Source organism: Stegostoma tigrinum, chromosome 15 (genome assembly GCF_030684315.1).
Source record: "Stegostoma tigrinum isolate sSteTig4 chromosome 15, sSteTig4.hap1, whole genome shotgun sequence".
Lineage (NCBI taxonomy): Eukaryota > Metazoa > Chordata > Chondrichthyes > Orectolobiformes > Stegostomatidae > Stegostoma > Stegostoma tigrinum.
Window position 1 is genome coordinate 35425371 of NC_081368.1, and position 24587 is coordinate 35449957.

The following is a 24587-nucleotide window of genomic DNA, read 5'->3' on the forward strand; positions in this document are numbered from 1 at the left end:
GAATGGATGAGAGTATGTATGATTGACTGACTGAATGATTATGCACATTCTGAGGAATGGGGGAGGGAGGGAAGGATGGATGGAGAGCTGAAAAGCTATACAGCTATTATACCAGGTATTAAACAATTTAACTTTTCCATCGTAAGTACATAGCGAAGCTCTACATATCTAGTCTATGTCTCTGCCTTGAAGTCAGTGTCAAAATACACTGGCCAAGTGTTCTAATCAAGAGTGTCAGCTCATTGGAAAATTCAATTTCCCAGGCAATTCCTGTGAATATCAAAATCTCAATTATTACACAATCCTAACAGAGTCATACAGCATGTGTCTCATCTCTTATAATCCAAAGGCAGCAAATGTTAGGACCGTTATATCAGCAGAGAGATCAGATTTTTTCTAAAAGCTAGACCTACTTACACTAAGTCTACAGCAACACATTATACTGACAGAGAAACACAGTCAGACATGAATTCGGAAGAGAAGGATTAGAATGCTTACAATTTCAACTGTATTATTCGTAAGAACAGAATATAAAAACACTGTCTCTAGTTACCTAAACTCAATTAGTCAATAAAATTCAACTTACCCATTCATTCAGCAAGAAGACATCAATCCAAAGTGATAACATGTTAAGCAAGGAGAAAGTTGAATTAATAGCAGAACTCCATGCAGTACACAAGGGAAACACTCAGGCCACAAGCTCCAAAGGTTTCCTTTAAATATAGTTTTCACATTCTGAACATCTTACTTCACTTTGTTAATGTGGTCTATATATAATGGCAGTATACCTGTACACTGTCAACTTTGCTCACTGTATACAGTACTCCTGAAGAGGCCTCACCAACATCCCATACAACATCAATGTGAGTCCCACATACTATCCAGAACTGCAGTGAGCACTAGAATGCTGGCATCAAACTTTAAAGACCATTGTTGAGGATTTATAGTCAAGAATATCCACAGGATTGGAATAAAGGAATTCCATAGAGGACTCTAGTCAGAAGTACAGACAGATATTTCTGCAGCTGACAGCGAGTAATCAGAATGGTGTGTTGCCTCCCTAGAGTCAGGATCAAGGGTACCTCGGACAGGGTGTAGAATATTCTCAAAGGGGAGAGGTCATTGTATGCATTGGAACTAATGACATAGGAAGAGAAACAGGGCAAAATTCTGAGAAAGTATATGAATTTAAAAAGTAAGTCCTCGAGGATAGTAATATCTGGAATACTTCTGGTGCCACGAGCTAGTGAAGGCACGAATAGGAGGGCAAAACAGATAATTGTGTGGCTGAGGAGCTGATGCCAGGGAGGAGTTGCATTTTTTGGATCACTGACATCTCTTCTGGGATAGAAATGACCTGGATAAGGATGAATTACACCGGAATTGGAAGGGGTTTAAATATACTGATACACTGGTAGGGAGATTTGCCAGACCTGCTCAGGTGTATTTATACGAGCGGTTTGGGCAGGGGATGTCAAACCAAGGGAAGTAGTGAGGAAAGAGAGCAATTGTAAACTGATACAGTTGGGAAAAGGATTAAAATAAAACAAACAAACAAGTCAGGAACAAAGCAAAGAATGAGGTAGGACTGATAAATTAAAACTATATTTATTTGCATGCAAGAGGACTAACAGGTAAGGCAGATGAACTCAGGGCACGATTGAGAACATGGGACTGGGATATCACAGCAATTACAGAGATATGGCTCAGAGATGGACAGGACTGGCAGTTTAGTCTTCCAGGGTATAGATGCTAAAGGAAGGATAGAAAGGCGAATCAGCGGCGTGGGCGTGGCATTTTTGACTGGGAATAACATTATGGCTGCACTTAAGGAGGTTATTCCTGGGAATACATCCAGGCAAGTTATTTGGATCGAAATGAGAGCTATGAAAGGGACGATCACGTTATTGGGATTGTACTATAGAACCCCAATAGTCAGTGGGAAATTGAGAAACAAATTTGTAAGGAAGTCTCAGTTTACTGTGAGAATAATAGTGTGATTATGGTAGGGGACTTTAATTTTCCAAACATAGACTGGGACTGCCATAGTATTAAGGGCTTGGCTGGAGAGGAATTTGCTAAGTGTGCACAAGAAAATGTTCTGATTCAGTATGTGGATGTACCTACTAGAGAAGGTGCACAACCTGACCTACTCTTGGGAAATAAAGCAGGGCAGGTAACCAAGATGTCAGTGAGTGAGCATTTTGGGGCCAGTGACCATGATTCTGTCAGCTTTAAAATAGTGATGGAAAAGGATGGACCAGATCTAAAAGCTAAAGTTCTAAACTGGAGGAAGGCCAATTTTGAAGGTATTAAGCAAGATCGTTCTAATGTTGACTGGAGACAGATGTTCACAGGTAAAGTGATGGCTGGAAAAGGGAAAGCCTTCAAAAAAAAAAGGAGAGATAACAAGAGTCCAGAGACAGTATGTTCCTGTTAGGGTGAAGGGCAAGGCTGGTAGGTGTCGGGAATGCTGGACAACTAGAGAAATTTCAAGTGTTTGTCAAGAAAAAGAAGGAACCACGTCAGGTATAGACAGTAGACTATAAAAGCAGCGGAAGTATACTAAGGAGGGAAATTAGGAGGGGGGAAAAGGGGACATGAGATAGCTTTAGCAAAAGGGATTAAGGAGAATCCAAACTAATTCTACAAATACATTAAGGACAGAAGAGTAACTAGAGAAAGATCAGCAAACCTGCCTATGTGTTGGAACTGCAGGAGATGAGGGAGATTTCAAAGGAGCATTTTACATCAGTTTTTACTGTGGAGAAGGATATAGAAGATAGAGAATGTGGGGAAATAAATAGCAACCTCTTGAAAAATGTCTGTATTACAGGAGTGGTGGTGCTGGATGTCTTAAATGCATAAAGCTGGATAAATTCCTGGGACCTGATCAGGTGTATCTTGGAACTCTGTGGAAAGCAGGGGAATAGATTGCTGGGCCCCTTGCTGATATATTTGTACTAATGATAGCCACAGGAAAGGTGCTAGAAGACTGGAGGTTGGCAAACATGGTGCCACTATTTGAGAAACGTGGCAAGGAAAAGCCAGGCAACTAAAGACTGCGAGCCTGACATCAGTGGTGGGCAGGTGTTGGTGGGTATCCTGATGGACAGAATTTACATGTATTTGGAGGGGCGTGGACTGATTAGGGATAATCAACGTGGCTCTGTGCTTGGGAAAGTGTCTCACTAACTGGATTGATGAGGGCAGAGTGGCCGATGTGATAAATACAAACTCCAGTAAGTCGTTTCCTTGTGATAGGCTGGTTAGCAAGGTTAGATCACATGGAATAGAAGAAGAATTAGCCATTTGGAAACAGAACTAGCTCAAAAGGTAGAAGACAGAGGGTGGTAGTGGAGGGTTGCTTTTCAGACAGGAGACCTGTGACCAGCAGTGTGCCACAAAAATCAGTGCTGGGTCCACTGCTTTTTGTCATTTATATAAATGATTTGAGTGTGAACATAGGATGTATAGTTAGTACATTTGCAGATGACACCAAAATTAGAGGTGCAGAGAACAACCAAGTAGTACAACAGGATCTTGATGAGCCATGGAGTGGCAGATAGAGTTTAACTTAGACAAAATGGGAGGTGCTGCATTTTGGAAAGGCAAACCAGGGCCAGACTCATCCACCTATTGGTAACCTGGGGAGTGTTGCTGAACAAAAGGGACCTTGGAATGCAGGTTTATAGTTCCTTGAAAGTGGAGTTACATGTAGTTAGGATAGTGAAAGTGTTTGGTATGCTTGCCTTTGTTGGTCAGTGCACTTATGTGAGTTGGGAGGTCATTTTGTGGCCATGCAGGACATTGGTTAGGCTACTATTGGAATAATATGTGCAATTCTGGTTTCCCTACTATACGAATGATGTTGTGAAACTTGCAAGGGATTCAGAAAAGATTTACAAGAATGCGCCAGACTTGGAGGATTTAAGCTATAAAGAAGAGGCAAAATACATTGCGACTATTTTCCCTGGAGTGTCGGAGGCTGAGGGGTGACCTTATAGAGGTTTACAAAATCATGAGGGGCACTGATAGGGTAATAGTTAAGGTCTTTGCCCTTTGTTGAGGACTTCAAAACTCAAGTGCAAAGGTTTAAGATGAGAAGGGAGAAATTTAAAAGGGACATACCTTTTTCACGCAGAGTGGTGTGTGTTTTTGGAATGAACTACCACAAGTACTGATGGAGGCTGGTACAATTACAACATTTAAAAGCCATCTGGATGGGTACATGAATAGGAAGGGTTTAGAGGGATATGGGCCAAATGCTGCAAATCAGACCAGATTTAGTTAGGATATCTGGTGGGCATGGACAAGTTGGACCGAAGTGTCTGTTTCAATGCTGTACATTTTGTAGTATTTGCAATCAGGGATACATCTAATGTATCAACTAAATTGGGGGTTTGGTATTGTCCATATCATTCATTACCAGAAAGGTAAAGTGGATGCAGTATAGTCAAAAATAGGCTGAACAAAAGACAAGTCAGTTGGCCTTACCCAAAAGAAAAAAATGTCAATTGCCTAATAGTTATTAAACTGGCTAGAATACACCAACAATTTTACCACTGTTACTAATTGCAATTTACTACATACTGAAGGATTTAGGGCTGGTAAAGCAAATTAGCGTTTGGTGTTTACCGCTTGTATTTTTGGCATCACCGAGGCCTGATTTGGATCCAAACACAGAATCAAAGTCCACATTCAGTGTTGACGGAGCCATCATCTGTGGGGCTGGTTGAGGAGTAAAACCTAAAGTAAGAGTTCAATACAGAATAATTATGAACACCAAAGAAAAACACACAGGAAAATGCAGAGAGCAGGGGATGATGATCACAAGAGAGCGCAAGCGTGTGCACACGCAAGAGAAACACGCTCAAGCCACAGAAAGCACATAAGCAATATCACAAACAAGACCGACTGGCTTCACATATGCCTCATCAAACCCTGGGGATCGCCCAAAGTTCATTACGGCAAATTGTTTACTTTTCAAATGGAACAGCCATCTTCCACAGTCAAAACTCCCAAAAACAATTAAGGGAGCAGTCTCATTTTTTGGTGATGTTATTTGAGGCAGTAGTGTTGTTTAGGAGAATTCTTTGCTTTTCTTCAAATAGGTGTAGTTTTTATTTTAAAAGTTTTCAGCAAGTCAGCCTGAACAGCCCTGTTTTAAAGTTGTTTCCAAAGATAATACTTTAATACTTCGAACATTACACTCTTTCAGTACTACAGGTAAGTAGCAGCTAAAAAGTAAAGTGTCCCACGAAATTCAGCCTTCACAGTTCGGTCAGGAAGCTGAACACTAATGTATAAACTCACAATTCAAAACTTCAATTATTTGAGAAATTCTATAAATTATATTTCAGAAGGAAAAAAATGTTGCAATTGCTCTAATTTTTCTCATTAATCCAATCAACAGAATTATTTTTTTTCAAATGAATTGTCTCCCAATCATTCCCACAGATGATTTTAAATTTAACATTTCCAAGGCAAGTGTTCAAGACTTTGGTTTAATCCTACATACTGTAAATTCTGTCACAGTTGAACCTTGCCAACAGAAAAGTACTATCTTAGAAAGTCAAGGAAAAGGTTCTAATGAGGTCACTGACTTAAACATTAGTGCTCCCTTCATAGTGAATACCTGACCTGCTATTTCCTGCATTCTTGGGATTTTCTTGCTGATAAAACCAAAAAGTTTCATGCTTCCAAAAATCACTTAAATAGTTATCTGCAATCAATGATTTATGGCTAACTCTCCAACAACTAAGAATTGCATCACCAATTAACTTGTTCAATTTAGTAATTTGTACTGGTGAAGTGACTTTATTGATAAACAAACTGGAATCTGCAGGACCCTGGAGAGTCTGGGCAGTTTTTTCCAGAAGTGGGTGGGTCTCCAAGTAACTTGAAGAATAAGATTCAGAGATTTTGAGAGTAGAGGGTATTTCAAAATGTGTGGTGTATTAAGAAAATCCTCCTGTTAACTAGAGATCTTAAAAAAAACAAGTAGCCCTGAATAAGCTAACTAGTGGTGGGCCGAGACAAGTTTGACGTACATGCACTAAACTGGAGAGCAGAACGTGCATAGAGGAACCAACAGTAGCAAAATAAACATTTAGATCTGACGTTTGCTAACACCATGTTGAACAGTGGAACAGAATTCACTGAACTAATTTAAGATGTCAGCGAGAACAGTAGAAATCAATCAATTAAATTCAACAGCTACTGCATTACTGATTTAATTTAAATGTGGGAGCAATGAATACCGTTAATCCATTTGAAAAGGGGTATTTCAGCCACATAAGTTTGAGAACCACAATTACTTTGGTTGCTAATTAATTCACAACATTTTACATTACACTAACTGCATCACCGAGGCCTGATTTGGATCCAAATACAGAACTTCTCAAATATACCAGGCGCAAAAGCAAAGTTCCTGGAAAAGCTCAGCAGGTCTGGCAGCCTTTGAGTAGAAAACAGAGCTAACGTTTCGGGTCCGGTGACCCTTTCTCAGAACTCTCAGGAAGGGGCATCGGACCGGAAATGTTGACTGTTTTCTCCTCCACTGATGCTGCCAGACCTGCTGAGCTTTTCCAGCAACTTTGCTTTTGTTCCCGATTTACAGCATCTGCAGTTCTTTTGGTTCTCAAATACATATCTATGCAGCTTAAAAATGATTCTTCCAACTTAACTTCTTTCTCTTAATTTCTGTTTACTTTTGGCAATGCTTTAACTGCTGCTAGCCCGAAAGGCAGTTTATAGAGTCAGAGTCATGCAGCACAAAAACTGACCCTTTGATCCAATTCGTCCATGCTGACCTGATATCCCAATCTGATCTAGTCCCGTTTGGCCCATATCCCTCTAAACCCTTCTTATTCATATTCCCATTCAGATGCATTTTAAATGATGTAATTGTACCAGTGTCCACCACTTCCTCCGGCATCTTGTTCCACACATGCACCACTGTCTTCATGTAAAATTTACCCGTCAAGTCTTTAAGTCTTTCCCCTCTCACCTTAAACCTACGCTCTCTATTTTTGGATTCCTCCACCCTAGGAAAAACACCTTGGCTATTCACCCTTTGCATACCCCGCATGATTTTATACTCCAAAATGTCACCCCTCACCCTCCGATGCTCCAAGGAAAATAGCACCAGCCTATTCAGCCTCTCCCTATAGCTCAAACCCTCCAATCTCGGCAACATCCTTGTAAATCTCTTCTACACCCTCTCAAGTATAAAAATATCCTTCCCACAGAACTGTATGCAGCATTTTAAAAAATGGCCTCACCAATGTCCATGTCAGCTGCAACATGTCCCAATTCCTACATTCAATGTTCTGACTAATGAAGGCAAGTGTGCCAAACACCTTTACCACACCATCTGCCTGCGACTCCATTTACAAGGATCTACACACCTGCACCCTCATGTCTCTATTCAACACCACCCTGCAGAGCCCTACCATTAATTGTATGGGTCCTGCCCTGGTTTTCCTTACCAAAATGCAGCACCTTGTATTTTTCTAAATTAAACTTCATCGGCCACTCCTCAGCCCATTGGCCCATCCAATCAAGATCCTGCTGTACTCCGGTAATCATCTTCAGTCCACTACACCACCTATTTTTGTAACATCTGCAAACTTACTAACCATACCTCCTTTATCCACATCCACATTTATTTAAATGATGAAAAGCAGTGAACCCTGCATTGATCTTTGTGGCACACCATTGGTTACAAGCATCTAGTGCAAAAGGTAACCCTCTACCATCAACCTCCACCTTGTACCTCCTAGCCTGGCATTCCAGTCAGATGCTGTCTGCAAGTACTGCATCCATTTCTGGTCAATGAGATAGAAGAACTGGAGACATCCAATCACAAGAAGGATTGTAAAGGAGAGCAGTTAAGTGAAAATGGTGGAAGTGAATGCTAAATCGAGGTATAACATTATTTCTGAATGGAATTATTAAGATAAGCCAAATGATTCTCATCATCCATCTCACTTTCAGACAGAATGAAGCTTTCCCAACTTTTTCAACTGGAGGAACCGTATAGGAAAATGAGAGCGAGCGAAACAGCAAAAAAAAAAGTTATATGGAAGGGAGAAATGGTGTGAAAAACATGGGGGATGAGGATTGATAATGCAGATGAGAGCATGTCTATGAGAAAGGGCAAATGATGGAAAGGGAGAAGAAAAGGAATGCATGTGTACAAGGGTCTGCATGGAGGAGAGACAAAACAAGTTAGCATCTCTTACAGCAAAGGATTGTAAACCTATGAAGGGAAGACAGAAAGAACAAGAAGAGTGAGCGGAAAAAGAAAGGAGTTTGAGTGGGTGAAAAAATAGGGAGCAAGTGTGTATGCGCAAGGGGAGGCAGGAATTAAGAAGCAGGCACCATATTTCCCATCATGAACTAATTCACTCAGAAAAGCATAATGAATAGAAATACCTTCAAGAACAGAAGGTCCTTTAGAGGTGAAAGAATCTGATGCAGAAAGAGGAGGGTTCAGAAAAAAAAACAGCATTCTGCTAAGATTCAGAATATTGTCATGTCCCTTAATTAGCTTTTTCATTCACACTGACAATTTTATAAGTGCCCAACTATAACAGATTTTTCAAATACTAGATAACTGGATGCATAAAAGAAGTTTTTCTTATTTAAATATAAGTAAACAGCATACTTAAGCCAGACTGTCACCTAAGCATGCTGGATCTTAATCGTAGCTAAAATTTGCACGCTTTCACAGAAAAGTTTAAGCTGTCACAGAATCTTAAACTTAGAAAATCTAATCATTACATTCTTATTTTTGATGATCTCTAACTGCTTATTAGATTTTCCTTCCTTAAAAGATTGTGAACCGAAACTTACGGCTTTTTGGCTTAGTTCAAATGGCATCAGGGAGTGATTTTTGCCACAGGCAGTGAGTGTTTTCTGGCTGAATATTACCAGCTCACCAAGCTAATTGTTGCTCCTCCTCTAGGAATATGTATCACATCCAATTTCTGCTCTATCTTACCATGCACCGGTTCCAAAACAATTTGCCACTTAGCAGTTATCTGCCCTAAGACCAACATTCATTATATCCTCACCATCTTTGAATGCTTGTTGCTCATCTGGAAGAGCAATGGCATTTGGCAGCTATCCCTCACTCTGATGCAAGCGGCAAGGAGACTGAAGAGATTGGGTACTAGCACCATGTTATTCAGAGAGGGACCTGAAGGTCCCAGCTGATGGGGTTTGGACCACCAGAGAAGGTTCCATCACCAGACAATACCAGGCTGGTCAAAGAGATAGTCACTTAGGTTAGTTCCACTTCCTGATGATGGAGCTGCAGTGCTGAAAGGTCTATGATCTTCTCTGTTCTGTCAAGTATCATACTCTGCTGTCTTGCTGTCTCTCACTCACTCTATCCCTGCCACTGCACAAACCAAAAAACATGCCCTGGCACTTCCTCTGTTGTATGTAATACCTACTTGCCTGACATCCACTTTCTCACATCACTAACCCTGCATGCCCAGTGTGCATTCTCACTCCTTTAGGATGTCTTAACGCATTTCTTCCATATGCACCAACAGTAACAGTCTTGCTATCCATTTACATCTTTCTTACATCAATTGCAGAAGACATTCTATGACCAGGCAGAATGACAGTGTGGTGCGGGGATGGGGAATAAAAGAAGGTGTCAAGATATTGTGTCCTCACTTCCTTTGACGGAAGAATCCTTGTCCTTGCAGGAGAGGAATGGGGACTGCTCCTGCAGGGATGCCGAAATGTCCATGACCCAGCAACTGAGCAAGCACAGCTCATCATTCCACCACAAAAGCTGACATTAACCAAAAAATGTGTCAGCACCTGCAGGAAACACTACCCCTAACCACTAGGCAGAAAGCCTTTTGTTTTTAATTGTGTTACAGCTGCATCAAGCCACCAGGGCACACTGACCAGGAGACCTGGTTGCAAGTCCCAGAGGAAATGTCATCAACTGCTGGTGACAGTGATGACTCTCCGGAGGAGGCATCAGCAAAGTATCTAAAATAAGTCCAGGAAGGCCGGTATCCAGTCACCAAGTCACCCTATATTTACACGTGCATAATACATGACAATGAACCAGTTGGTACAGAGCTGGCTCCTACGGTGAACAAAATGCCTGACACTCCTGCTCTTATCTATCAGTCAGGACTCCCTCATTGAACCAAATTAAAACCCCCAAAAAAGAAATCATACTCAATGAGATCCTTCTGGCTGACCTCATTCCAAATCACCATATATTTTCCTCCAGGACCCTCCACTGGACAAGAGTTAAGGACTAGGAATCTGCTTAGCCCACAGTGGATGACCAGTGGTGTTAACTGTGAGGTATTCCATAGAAATACATAGGGAGGGCAGCAGTAATTGACAAATACACAAGATGCACCGAGAAGCTTGAGAATGCAGCACCTCCTGCACATCTGCCTCCATGGACAGGTTGGCAGCCGCAATACAGAGGTTGAGTACTGTCAAGGGATGTTGGAGAGTGAGGCATTGCTCTCCATAGCCCCAGGCACTGACCCTCAGTTATGAAGGCAGGCTGAGAATGGGGCAGTTGGCCAGGCCTCGCAGTGATGCACCTCTCCCTTCTCGGTGCCCATTCCATCAACCCAACAAGCTTCATGTTTTGCCAGGTCATCACCCAAGTCACCAAATGCACATCCACTTGCTCACCATCCTGCATCCACTACCCAGCAGATTACTCCCCTATGACTTTCAGGCTTGCTGCTCTGTTTACTGTAGATGTCATGTGTTTGGTATGAACACTGCTGCCAATTACAACGACAATATGCACGCACCCCTGACTGAGAAACTGATGCACAGCCCCTGGCCACGTACCTGATTGTGCGACTGATCCAACTACCATTGCAAGGCACAGCATGCATGCATGCCCGTAGGCACCAGAAAGTGCACTAAAAGAGCAAGAAGAGTTGCCCTGGCAGACAACCTGATCCATAACATGCTTTGGGTTCCTGTTGCTGCTCAGTACACGTATCCAATGCTCATAACAAAATACTGGCTGCCAGTGTGCCCAGCTAGACACGTCTGGGCTTGCAGGCTGCACTGCTGGTCAATTGCAGTAATGCCAGGATGATGGCAATGGCTCCGTGAAAGTCAGGTATTAGTGTTCATGGTACAAGGGTGTGTGCGCTCATTAATTGTGCCCTACTCTGCAATTTGACCTCGGGCAAGGTGTTTGGAGGTGGCAGTGAACCCACGAAACACCTGTTTTCTGGTTTTCCTGATGCCTAGTTTGGCAAGATCACAACTGGAATATTAATGATCAACAAGGACCTTTTTGATCACTAGTTCCTGTCAATTTGAAATTCACCAGTTATCAGCAAGAATCTCAGCATGCTGCTTGTGGAAAACGTAAAACATAGATCAAGATGATCCTGAAGTAAAGATGTACTTCACTAAACATCTCGCCCAATTCTGTCCCACATCTTACCATTGCCCACAACACTCAGACCTCTAAGATTATGACCAAACTTTTAAATTCCGTTATCATGCAAACTAACTGCAGCAATTAAAGGTAGAGAGAGAGTATTGGATAAGGTAGCCCATCGCAGAATTAATGTTCAGATTCTACATGGAAGTGGAATTAAAATTGGTAGCTCTGTGTTGCATGGTGAAGCTAGAATGCAATTTATTTGAACAATCATTCTGTATTGCAATTTCTACAATTCTAACCACAGATATATCAAAATAAGCTGCCATTGCACTGCAATGATTATGCATTTTAGATACCTGCAGTAAAGATGTCTACCTCAGGAAAGTGTTCGACGTTTGTCGATGTAGCAGTACTTGGCTCAGGAAAAGAACTGAATACATCTAGGAAAAAGTTAAAGGAATTACATATAGTACCAAAATTTCTTTTCCTCCACCATCTCATCCCATAAATTTTTACAAATATGAATGGTATCCATTTAAAACAACTAGCACAATTTTTCAAATACTTTCAGTTCCAAAATGTCAAAAATGTAAGTACTTTTAAAATTATTTTTAATTTGGTATATAGATTCTTCATAGCTTTAAATAAGGAAATAAAACACAGGTCGAACTAACTCTTTTGAAAAACCGTCCATCCAAATAAACTTTGAGGGGATAGCAACAAAAATGAAAATATTTGTTCCTGCAGCCCTTTAAAAATTGACAGCTGTAACACCACAATTTGCTAAGTTACCAGCTTAATATTTTAGAGCCTAAATTACACAGACCTGAAAAGTGTGTGAAAATTCAGAAACACCAATGCACTTGCCAAAAAGTCAAATGTAAACTGGAGTACTAAGTTTGATTGTAGTGTCCAATGTTTGATTAAGTAACGGGACGAGAAGATAAATGGTTGGTTGCAGAATGATATCATGCAAACTTCACTTTAATTCAATTTATATGAACTTTTAGACAGCCATGTTTTTAACTACTTATTCAGCCCTTCTATCATCTAATAATTACAGAAACTAGCAGTGGAAAAACCTTCCAACACTAGCACTTTCAATATTGAAGTCTAAACATGTGAGACTAAAGCACATTTTGTAAGTAATAGAACGGAGCAAACACCAGGCCAGCCAGTCATTTATAGAAATGTAGATAAACATCACCCAAAAAGTCTTTCACACAAACAGTCCAAGCAAGGTGAAAAAAAACAAGGTATTCGATGCCAACAGTATGAGCAAAGCACTCATGTTTTGATGGATTATCTCAAATTCATTTCAAATAAATACTGTAAACTTAATTTTATGTTAACATTCAATGGACACTCTTCAACACCTTGAAAGATAAATTCCAAAGTCGCAATGAGCTTAGATCAAACAGAAACATCAACTGTATTTATACAGGAAGATACTCAAGTCACTTTTTCAGTATGCCTCATACTACTCACCATTCTGTTGGTGCTGAAAACTTCAGGGTGACCTTATTTATGGTACATTTAAATTGCTCAAAGTTTACTGGGTAGTGATGGTGGTATTGCTAGAGGACAGGCAAGTGAAGTGGAAAAAAGGGAGAAAATGCTGATATGTCCAAATCACAACCTCTCAGCACTGTAGCTTTAGGACACTGCATTGATTAGTTAACTGGCTTCCTCCAAACTTTTGATTAACAGTGAAGCTTTCCATGCACATTGTTACATGTCTGTTCTGAAAGGGCAGATGTTTTCTTGCTATCGTTGAGGCTTTCAACTCATTTCAGAAGTACTAGTTAAAAGTTACGAGAATAATTCTAAACGCAAAGATATTTAAATCTAGATACTGTATTATAATTGCAACACTTAATACAAAATTAATTTTATCACAGTATTGATGAGCGTAGTATACCCTCTTTTGTTTTGGGGAAAAAAAACCAAACACTCAAGTTAGGGTAAACACCAAATTTGATGTTTTCAAGTTTTGGATTGCAGAAGAGGGAAGAGAGAAGGGCAAATTGAAGCAAACAAGAAAACAAACAACAGGCCACCTAGTGTTGAATCCTGGCATTACTGGTCAAGTTCCTAGTACTTATTCTACTTGAGTGTAGAGTAGATACAAACTTAAGGTGAATTGTCGCAAGCCCATATTAGTTTTGTTCAATTATGGACAGCAATAATTCAGCATTACTTTTGATTTTTGAAATTACTTTCAGAGAACTAATGCAATTGTATAAGTGGATTTCAACTATGACCGATGATCATGTTTATATTCAGACATGTTGCATCCTTTAGTTGAAATAAAATGTAGTATTTCTAGACAAAGCTAAAACACAAAAAGACTACAAGGTTTGACTCAGCTGATACAAATTTAGATTTTGCATCCCTTCCCTCAGTCAAAAATACATAATCAGAAAGGAAACGCCTCCAAGCTTAATGAAATCCTGAAGTCAAATTCATATCATTCCCACGAGCAAAAATGCAACACTTTGCCATTTCAAGAAAGCTGTGTGACTAAGTTTTCCTTGAATATTTGAGAACACTGCAAGATGCTTAGGTAAAAGCTGAACTATATTACTTACAGTCTACCTGGAATGGGAGCCTCTCACTGGACTCATTACATACAGCATTACCACTCCAAACTTTACATTTTCACCCTGTTACAATACACAGCCAGCAAGCCAATCCAAAAATCAGCCACACTATCACTGGATTTGCAAAACAGTAAAATTAAAACATTCAATGACCATCATAATTACTCAATTGCTCTCAACCAGACTTTACAAATAACAATTGAGACATCAAGTTGAGAACTTCAACAAAAATCTATCAATTTATTAATAACGTAATTTTGGAAGCGCACAGCTGAACAACGCAATTTAATTAATATCTTAGAACAGCAAACGTAGAACATTACAGCAGAGTACAAGCCCTTCGGCCCTCGATGTTGTGCTGACCTGTCATACCGATCTGAAGCCCATCTAACCTACACTATTCCATGTACGTCCATATGCTTATCCAATGACGACTTAAAATGTACCTAAAGTTGGCAAATCTACTACCGTTGCAGGCAAAGCGTTCCATTCCCTCACTACTCCGAGTAAAGAAACCACCTCTGACATCTGTCCTATATCTTTCACCTCTCAATTTAAAGCTATGCCCCGTCATGCTCGCCGTCACCATCCTAAGAAAAAGGCTCTCCCAATCCACCCTATCTAACCCTCTGATTATTTTATATGTTTCAATTAAGTCACCTCTCAACCGTCTTCTCTCTAATGAAAACAGCCTCAAGTCCCTCAGCCTTTCCTCGTAAGACCTTCCCTCCATTCCAGGCAACATCCTAGTAAATCGCCTCTGCACCCTTTCCAATGCTTCCACATCCTTCTTATAATGCGGTGAACAGAATTGTACGCAATACTCCAAGTGCGGCCGCACCAGAGTTTTGTACAGTTGCAGCATAACCTCTTGGTTCCGGAACTCGATCCCTCTATTAATAAAAGCTAAAACACTGTATGCCTTCACAGCCCTGTCAACCTGGGTGGCAACTTTCAAGGATCTGTGTACATGGACACCAAGATCTCTCTGCTCATCTACACTACCAAGAATCTTACCATTAGCCCAGTACTTTGCCTTCCGGTTACTCCTACCAAAGTGCATCACCTCACACTTGTCTGCAATAAACTCTATTTGCCACCTCTCAGCCCAGCTCTGCAGCATATCTATGTCTCTCTGCAAACGACAGCATCCTTCGTCACTATCCACAACTCCACCGACCTTAGTGTCATCTGCAAATTTACTAAGCAATCCTTCTACGCCCTCATCCAGGTCATTTATAAAAATGACAAACAGCAGTGGACCCAACACCGACCCTTGCGGTACACCACTAGTAACTGGTCTCCAGGATGAACATTTCCCATCAACTACCACCCTCTGTCTTCTTTCAGCAAGCCAATTTCCAATCCAAACTGCTATATCTCCCACAATTCCATTCCTCTGCATTTTGTACAATAGCCTACTGTGGGGAACCTTATCGAACACCTTGCTGAAATCCATATACACCACATCAACTGGTTTACTCTCATCTACCTGTTTGGTCACCTTCTCAAAAGGACTAGATCTAAAGTTCAATCATCTTTGATCATAACCCCCACTCTCACTTACAAAGATACAGTTGAGGAATAACTGAAAAAGGAAATTGAAGAATTGTAATTTCCAGTTCAATACCAATTTCAAATGAAGGATTCACGCCTTCAGAAATCCTTGGACAATGGGTTGTTAAGAGGCAAGCAGAATCATCTATCTTGTTTGAATTGTGTGTCACTGGTTAATGCAAACAGTTTCAGCAGATTAGATTTCTTTTCTCAGAACATTTGATAACTGGAGAGAAACCAGGAGGGTGGAGAGAGCAAAATAAGGCAGCCCATTCTCCGAAAATTTTCAAAAATAGTGCTACATTCTGCCAATTAAATAGTTACAAGCAAAACCCATTATGGGCAATTGTTTCCCACCCCCGCACGGCCTGCTTCTATCTCCTTCCCAAAATCCACAAACGCGCCTGCCCTGTTCGACCCATTGTCTCCGCCTGCTCCTATCCCACCGAACTCATCTTCACCTATCTGGACTCCATTTTCTCCCCCTTGGTCCAAGAACTCCCCACCTATGTCCATGACACTACCCACGCCCTCCACTTCCTCCAGAACTTCCAATTCCCCAGCCCCCAACACCTCATTTTCACCATGGACGTCCAGTCCCTATACACCTGCATTCCCCAGGCAGATGGCCTATAGGCCCTCTGCTTCTTCCTGGCCCGCAGGCCCGACCAGTTCCCCTCCACCGACAGCCTTAGCCGCCTAGCCGAACTCGTCCTCAGCCTCAACAACTTCTCTTTTGATTCCTCCCACTTCCTACAGACAAAGGGGGTCGCCATGGGTACCCGCATGGGCCCAAGCTATGCCTGCCTCTTTGTAGATTATGTGGAACGGTCCCTCTTTTGCACCTACACTGGCCCTAAAACCCACCTCTTTCTCCGTTACACTGACTGTATCGGCGCCGCCTCATGCTCCCAAGAGGAGCTCAAACAGTTCATCTATTTCACCAACACCTTCCACCCCAACCTTCAGTTCACCTGGACCATCTCCAACACATCACTCACCTTCCTGGACCTTTCTGTCTCCATCTCAGGCAACCACCTACAAACCGATGTCAGTTTCAAGCCCACCGACTCCCACAGTTACCTGGAATACACCACCTCCCCACCCACCTTCCTGCAAAAATTCCATCCCGTATTCGCAATTCCTTCTGACTTGGGTGATGAATTACAGCTGGGCAGGTCATTGCCTGTTATCAGGAAGACATGTATTTCATAAGCTCTACGGGGAGATTAGTGAACCTCTGTGGCCTTTAAAGGGGTTATCACAGAATGGTTAGTAGAATAGGGGTAGAAGCTTGAGCATGGTGATGATAGGAGAGCAGCACAGCACTTTACAGTTAATCTTATTTTGTTGCCAGGATACAGATCCCGGCATCCTACATTAGCCCGCTTTATCCTCTCCTGCAAGCTGAAGAGTTATCTTTTTGTATTAGCTGATGAGATGAATGTGGGGCATGCCGTCTCTTCCAGCCCTATTGTGAACCATTTTGACCTGCACTGAGACAAAATGAGAGATTACGTGCAATGAAGATGGCTGGTACTGCAGATTGTGTTGATGCAGTTGGAGGAAGGCGAAGGAGTAGACAGTGCAGAGGGTGAGAAGGTTTATTTATGTGGCAGGATGGAGCAGATGAGACCCATTAAAGGAAGAAGCTGTTTGCAATGTTGAACATGTTCAACTATGAGCTGTGTGTGCAGTGGCAAAGTTAAAATGAGTGTCAGGTAACCAAGAGAAGATGTGGTATTCATCCCTACAGAACGCCAAGTGTCATTCTTTCTACACTGTTGGGTTTTCCTCTGTGGTACTACGCTTGCACTATGTTCTCAGAGGCATGGTGCATGCAAAATGAGATGAGCAGCAGAGAATTACGTGCGAGCTCATTCAAGATCATCTAGAGAAACCCTCCATAAAATTCCTCACTTAGCTGATTTTTAGTAAATTTCAATCATTTGTAGGTCATTTGTTTGAAGGTCTCATAGACAGAAAGAATGGATTGAGATGGAGAGAAGTATTTAAGGCAAGAATAGAGTGATTGAGGACTCCGTTGGTTAGAAACCAGAGAAAACTAGGTTCTAAGAGAAAGTTGAAGATAAAAGTTTTTCCTTTCTCTTGATCTTTAAGACAGGGCATCTAAGTTACACTCTTTTAGTGCGCTAAAGGAAGAAAAATCCTTAAATAATTTAATGAGGGTTGTTGAGACCATCTGTTTCTCTTTTATATTTGGTTTTGAGCTGAGAGTTCAAGTTAAGAATTGAACTTTGTATCACAGATAATGGGAACTTCAGATACTGTTGCTGGATAGTAGTGTACAAAACAAGAAGTCAGAGTGATTTGGTGGTGGGAAAGTCTAAGTCTTTCAGTTGTGCAAAATTGCACTAGAGTATAAAAGAAAATAAACTGAAGAATAAAAGCAGAGCCAAGGATGACACTTGTGGCACAGTGGTAGTGTTCCTACCTCTGGGTAATGGAGACCTGGGTTCAAATCCCACCCTGCTTCAAAGGCATATAAATAATATCTCTGAAAAGACTGATTAGAAAAGAAAATAAACTGGCCAATTGGTACTCAAAAGTTTGGATTAGAGATCTAAGTTTGTCTTCGATAATAAGATGATAACAATGGTCACCCTGAATAATCTGAAGTAACAGAATATTTAATTAAAAATAATGTGTATATCATGCATAGATTAATCATTCAGCTCAACTGTTTTGATTTAAAATAAAAACATGGCAATCTTTTATTCTGGAACACTGCCATTTCAGGGTCACTTCATTTTAGGAATTAATTCATGACAGAGGGCAAATTGGTGCAGATGAACCATTTTTCTGTAGCAGGGGGATCCCGAGCACAAGGTTTTGCTAATATGTGAAGACAGATGGTGGGTGTTGGCCCCATCACAAACACGTTTCTTCATCAGGACAACTAACTGAACCACTCAAAAATCTTAACAGAGTAGAACCCTTCAGCTTGTGACTATGAATATATTATCCTCCAAAGGAAATGTCAGATGTTGACGAGCATGATGAAGCAGTGTGGCAATCAATACATTTGCTTATGCCAGTATAGTATTGCCCATCTCCTGGTTAAAAGAAAGATAATGCACTCCCAAGAGTTCTTCTGGAGCAGCAGTATCATCCGTGCCTCTGGGCCAGAAGAGTCTGGTTCAACTCCCACATGGAGAGGTTTGTTATAATCAATTTGTTCAGAGATGTTATAACAATGTTTAAAGCCAGAGTCATGTGGCAGCGCCCCTATCTCTGAACTAGGAGGGATGGGTTCATGTCCCATCTACTCCCAAGAGGTGTAATATCCCTGAACAGATTATTTTTGAGCCTATTTTCTAATCAAAGTAGACCTCGCAGTGGGCTGTGGAGAGTGTCATATTTGCAAACTGTCTGCCCTTCTTCTGCAGTTATGTTTGTCATGGGTATCACTGGAGAAGGAGCATGCAGCGTCCATTAATGTGCTCAATGCCTTTAGAGAAAAAGTCGATGCCGTAGGGGATACTGTGCTTTATTTTGCCCGTCCAACTTCATTTTAGCTCCGGCCTTCTCTTCCTACACCACCTACGACCCTCCACCTCACTTTTGATGGTTTGCACTGCCCCTAATGGACTTTGCACGTAAATATTAAATTGGCTGCACGGGTGACTACTGTAGTGATTAGCAGTTTACAAAGAACAGTCATGGTGATTTTGGTGGTGCGAAGATTGCTCAGTTGTGTGATAGCACTTCTGGGGAGGAAAAAAGAAAAAAAAAAAGCAGATGCAGATAGCACTTCCAAATAAAACAAAAGAAAAAGACCCAGACAATGTTTTAGTGGCAGTAAAGTTGTTTAGTTATGTGTGATAGCACTTCCAGATGTGAAAGAAAAAATAAAGCAGACCCAGGGGTTCTTGTGGCACAGTGGAAGTGTCCCCTATCCTACAACCCTGCTAATCCATCTGGCCTAAACATCCCTGGACACTATGGGCAATTTAGCATAGCCAAACCACCTAACGTGCACTAAATTTGGACTGTGGGAGGAAACCGGAGAAACCCATGCAGACGTGGAGAGAACATTCAAACTCCACACATGGTCAAAGGATAGAATTGAACCTGGGTCCCTGGTGCTGAGGGAACAGTGCTGACCACAGCTGACATGTCTCCCCAAACATGACCAGAATGGGACCCAGGTATTGAGGAGACATCTTATGGCACCTTAATGGCATCTGTGGAAGAAAGTGTTGCATTGGTGACAAGTATTTTCTAATGAATCTGTTCAGAGATGTTGTTTACATACCTCTGGGGCATATGGGACTTGAGCCCATGCTTCCTGGCCCAGAAGCAGGAATACCATTGTGACACAAATATGCTAAGCATCACGACATGGTATTCTGACCCTCTACCTCCATGTGTGATATAGTGCCACATACCTTGGAATACAAGCGACTGGAGTCTCTTGCACTTTCGCCACATCAGCAAGGCACCATTAGCAGTAATCTCTGCATTAAGAGACTGCAGCCACCTATGAAATGGAGAATTTGACTCCAATCAGCTGCGTTTGTGCCTCAAGCACATCTACCTGTTATCAGGCTTTTTTCTATTACAAGTCTACCTTGGTAACTATATCATCTTCTCTTAAGTCTCACTATGTTGAATCAGAAAGAGATTCAAATTCTTAACCAATCTCCCTGTCTCAATCCTATATGAAATTTCAACTCATCCAAAATGTTGCTGCTTGTGCCTTCATTCACACTTCATTACCACGTTCTGTCTTTGATCCCTGGACGTCTAATATCACAGCCTCACTTTCAAATGTTTCAAAGGCTTCATCCCATTCTCATCATATGTCTGTGTTTCTTCCAATGTACCAGTAGGGGCTCCACACAACCATTAGTCCTGTGCTCTCTGGAACTTCATAGTCAGTTCTTTTGGCTTTTTATTTTCTGCCTATTTAATACCATACTTTTTATTCCACTATTCTAAGCTTCCACAATTTTCCCTTTCCCTTCTCAGCATTCAGTTTATTTTCCTTAATTCAAACCAGATATTAACTTAGATCTGAGAAGCTGTTGAAAATATACTATTGTACTTTCAAATAAATTATATAATAGCAGAAATTTTGCTGTCAGCAGTAAGCAAACAGGTGCTTCTTGCAGGTGCTTGAATTCTGATGGGTCACTGGACCCAGAATGTTAACGCTGTTTTTTCACCATAGATGGGGCAGTGCAGTGGCAGGTAGTGCTGCTTCACAGCACCAGGGACCCAGGTTCAATTCCAGCCTTGGGCGACTGTGTGTGGAGTTTACACATTCTGTGTGGGCTTGCTCCAGTTTCCACCCACAGTCCAAAGATGTGCAGGCTAGGAGGATTGGCCATCCTAAATCGTCCGTAGTATTCAGTCGGGTGTAAACTAGGTGGTTATAGAGGGATGGATCTGGGCAGGATGCTCCAAGGGTCGGTGTGGATTTGTTGGGCCGAAGGGCCTGCTTCCACACTGTAGGGATTCTAATTTTTAAAAAATGTTGCCAGATATGCTTAGTTTGTTTCCCCAGCAATCTCTCATTTCATTTCGGATTTCCAGCATCCATAGTTCTTTGTTTTTTTTTCATACCTACAGTTGTATACCTACAGCTTCCCACAGGCTCTGTGAGCTTTTAAAACAGCACCAGCAAGTCTGATGAATCATGGTTCCAACTACAGGGGATCTGTAAGCAGAGTAAACAGCTCCAGCAGCTGTGTCTCTTATTTAATAGGTTGGAATGAAGCACAAGGATCAAATTATTTTTAAGGCTCCTCTAAAGACTGAGGGATACTTTGATTTTTGGGACTATATGTTTGTTTTCAGGGGTCCTTTATCATTTCATAAGCTCTTTCAATAGATGATGCAGTTATGCTCATGTTGAGTTCTGTGGGCAGCTTCTTCTCTAAGCAGATGAAAATAGTACAAATTACAGATAGCAAACATTGATACATAAAGATTATTACATCTTTTAACTCAGAATCTATAGATAATATTTTAATTTATTATACATCTCTCCTACTCCATGTCTTTTTTGCATTCACCAAAATAAATAACTGAATGCAAACACTAAAAAAATTCAATACTAATGCTAATTTTCTAGGAATTATGATTGCTGTAAGTAGGAAAATACAATTCATAAATAGCTTCCTTAAAACCATACTGAATGCAGGATGTGGGTCTAGGTAAATATTATTTGCAGATCATCCACCTGTGTTTACTTCACTTCTATCCATAAAATACATTTAAGCCTAAGCAGATTTGCTCACCTTTAGTAAGAGCTCACCTGTCTGCCCTCTCCTCTCAGTGCGTTGAATAATACACATTATTATACCTCCAATGGATAAAGTTACACAATGGATAAAGATTTGTGGTACAACTTTCCAATCATTCGCAGGATCAACTGACATCCAGCATGGTGTTCTGCCCCCTTCCCAACCAACATACACTGTTTCAAACTACCGCCACCTGCTCAACACCTCCTCCCATCTGACACTCTGACTTGCTTCACTTCCCCTTATCCCCCACTGTGGCTCTGCACACATTCCCCTTCTCACTTGGATTCTGTTCTCCATCTTCCCAGCCAACACTTGGGTTCTACTCAAGGAGGTCAGTGAACACACAAGACTCAGGCTCAATGAGTAATCACCTCCAAAAAGTATGCTGCTTCTGCCTCCGAAACTCTGCTGCATGGTGGGCCTAGGACAAATCCTCCAGCTCCTCAAATCACAGGTCATCCTTCACCCACCCTTGCTCCTCACAAAGTCAGACTCTGGAAGAGCACCAAGCATGGGAGAAAGGGAATGTGTGATTGGTGAAAAGCAGTAGTAAAAACAGAACCGTCAACTGGAGGAGCAGGTCCTCTCAGATTCTGCGTCTCCTACTTTCTACGTAACTTCCTTCAAGTGGTCACCCAATGGCTGAATTCTTGCAGGCACACACGGGCTTTTCAATGCAAGAATCACCCACCGCCTTATGTATTTTGAGTTGCTGAGGTACACAGTATCTAAATGAGAAAGTGCAAGTTAGAACTCTTCATTCAAACGTTAAATTGTGTAACAAGAGAATGAGATTCAGAAAGAATGAGCAAGATAAAAGAATTAGGAGACAGAAAAAGGTAAAAGTAAAACAAAGTTATTAATTTTTTAAAAATTCCAGCAATAAAATCTAAGATTATGGAGGTGCTGGTGTTGGACTGGGCGGACAAGATCAGAAATCACAACACCAGGTTATAGTCCAACAGGTTTATTTGAAATCACAAGCCTTCAGAGCATAGCCCCTTAGTGAGGTAAGTGAAGTGAATCTAAACAAGATTCTACACTTGTAAAAGTGAATTTTCAGTGCCAGAGAGTTTGTTAGCAATGGAGACTGAACTCATTGTTAAAAGTTAATTTAGAATTAATCCATTTTTCCTGGCACACAGATGGACTGTTTTTTCATGCACTTAAATGACAGATCACTCCATGTGACACTGTTACAGCAAAGCTTGTGGAGAAGTAGGTCAAAACAGACAGCTTCCAGATATTGGTATTTATATGTGCATGTACAAGTAGTCAAAACGATCACACAATTAACCACGTAATAATGGCGAGCACAGGTAATTCATCACTATTGTAGAACAAGTCAAGCCAGTTTTCTTACAATTATAACTGCATTAGATTAGAATGAGATTCTTTGCCCAAAATAATGCAAAATAAACACTGTAACAAATACATACAAGAGCTCTAGATTCCATGCTTGTATTGACTGGTAGATCATTTTCTCAGGGAGGTGCAACGTCTACATTTTGGATGTGTTACATCTACAGTGGAAAAGGATCAACGTCCTTGTTCAGGTTGCAGGGAGGTTTGAGGTAGATCTAAATTAGATTGGCAGGAGTCTGGGATAAGGGCAAGCAGTTACAGGAGACAGAAGATGGCATTAAACGTTAAAACACTAGTGAGTAAATCTGGAAGGCTCAGCAAACAGGCCAGACAAAGAAAGACGACAGAGTTTAGCAAAGTCTGAGTGAAATATATTTTAAGCAAGGAGCCTGAGGAATAAGAGACTTATCTGAAAGATGGGCAGGATTGATAGCTCAGCATTCCTGAAATACAGAGTAATCTGATGAGCTACAGGGTGGGGTTTGGGGTAGTCACAAGATTGATCAAAAGGATGAATTATAGCCAGAAGGAGAGATAATATCTTGGACGGAGCATCAAATGAGGCAAGATAGGTAGAAGCAAAAAAAAACAAACAAAATTAAAAAAAGGGCAAACATGTTTTGCATGTAGACCATTAGCCTCCCCAAAGAGTCAGGAAGTGATAGGGGTTCAAATAAGTAATCAAATTTCAGAAAAGTGCAAGAATAATAAGGTGGGGATAGTAACTATTATAGATTACCTGGGATAATTTAAGCATGCAAGGGAGGGAACAAAATTCTTAAGCTGCATCCTGGAGAACTTTTCTTAGCCCATATGTAGGAAGCCAAACAAGGGAGCAGTAGTTCTGGACCTAATAACACAGGTGGAAGGGCATACCATTAGGACAGATAGTGATTATTTCTAAATTAAATTTAGGATAGTTTTGAAAAATAATAAAGATGGGTTAGGAATAAAAGTTTTAAACTTAGAAAACGCTAATATTACTAAGAGATGATTTGACACAAGTGGACTGAAGCAGTTACTTGCAGATAAAGCTATGTCACAACAGTGGGAGATATTCAAGGAATAAACAGTACAAGGCAAGTATGCACCCATAAGACAAACGATAGGCCCAAAACCACAGAACCCGGCATATCAAAAAGGACACGAAGGCTAGGATTAGGTTTAAAAGAAACTTATGGTAAATATCGAAGGTTCAATACGACAGAGTCCTTGGAGGAGTATAAACACTGCTAAGGGAGATTTTAGTAAGGACATTTGGCAAGTTAGGACGGTGCATAGTAAAATATTGGCTGGAAAAGAGAAAGAAAACCCAAATGACCCACTTAGGGAAATTATAGGCTCGTCAGTATAACCTTGCTGTTGAGG

At 41.1% G+C, this 24587-nt stretch overlaps 1 protein-coding gene across 9 annotated transcripts in view; it reads right to left on the reverse strand.

Moving 5' to 3' along the window:
• si:ch211-200p22.4 (phosphatidylinositol-binding clathrin assembly protein) overlaps positions 1-24587 on the reverse strand; it is a 132593-nt gene that overhangs the window by 23328 nt on the left and 84678 nt on the right. For 6 of the 9 annotated variants that reach the window (XM_048544735.2, XM_048544736.2, XM_048544740.2 and 3 more), the window contains 3 exons: positions 11773-11856; positions 8443-8478; positions 4639-4749 (listed from right to left, as the gene is read on the reverse strand). In XM_048544735.2, the coding sequence (XP_048400692.1) occupies positions 4639-4749; positions 8443-8478; positions 11773-11856 (231 nt within the window). The remainder of the gene's footprint in view (positions 1-4638; positions 4750-8442; positions 8479-11772; positions 11857-24587) is intronic. The other 3 variants (XM_048544741.2, XM_048544742.2, XM_048544738.2) reach the window with 2 other exon arrangements.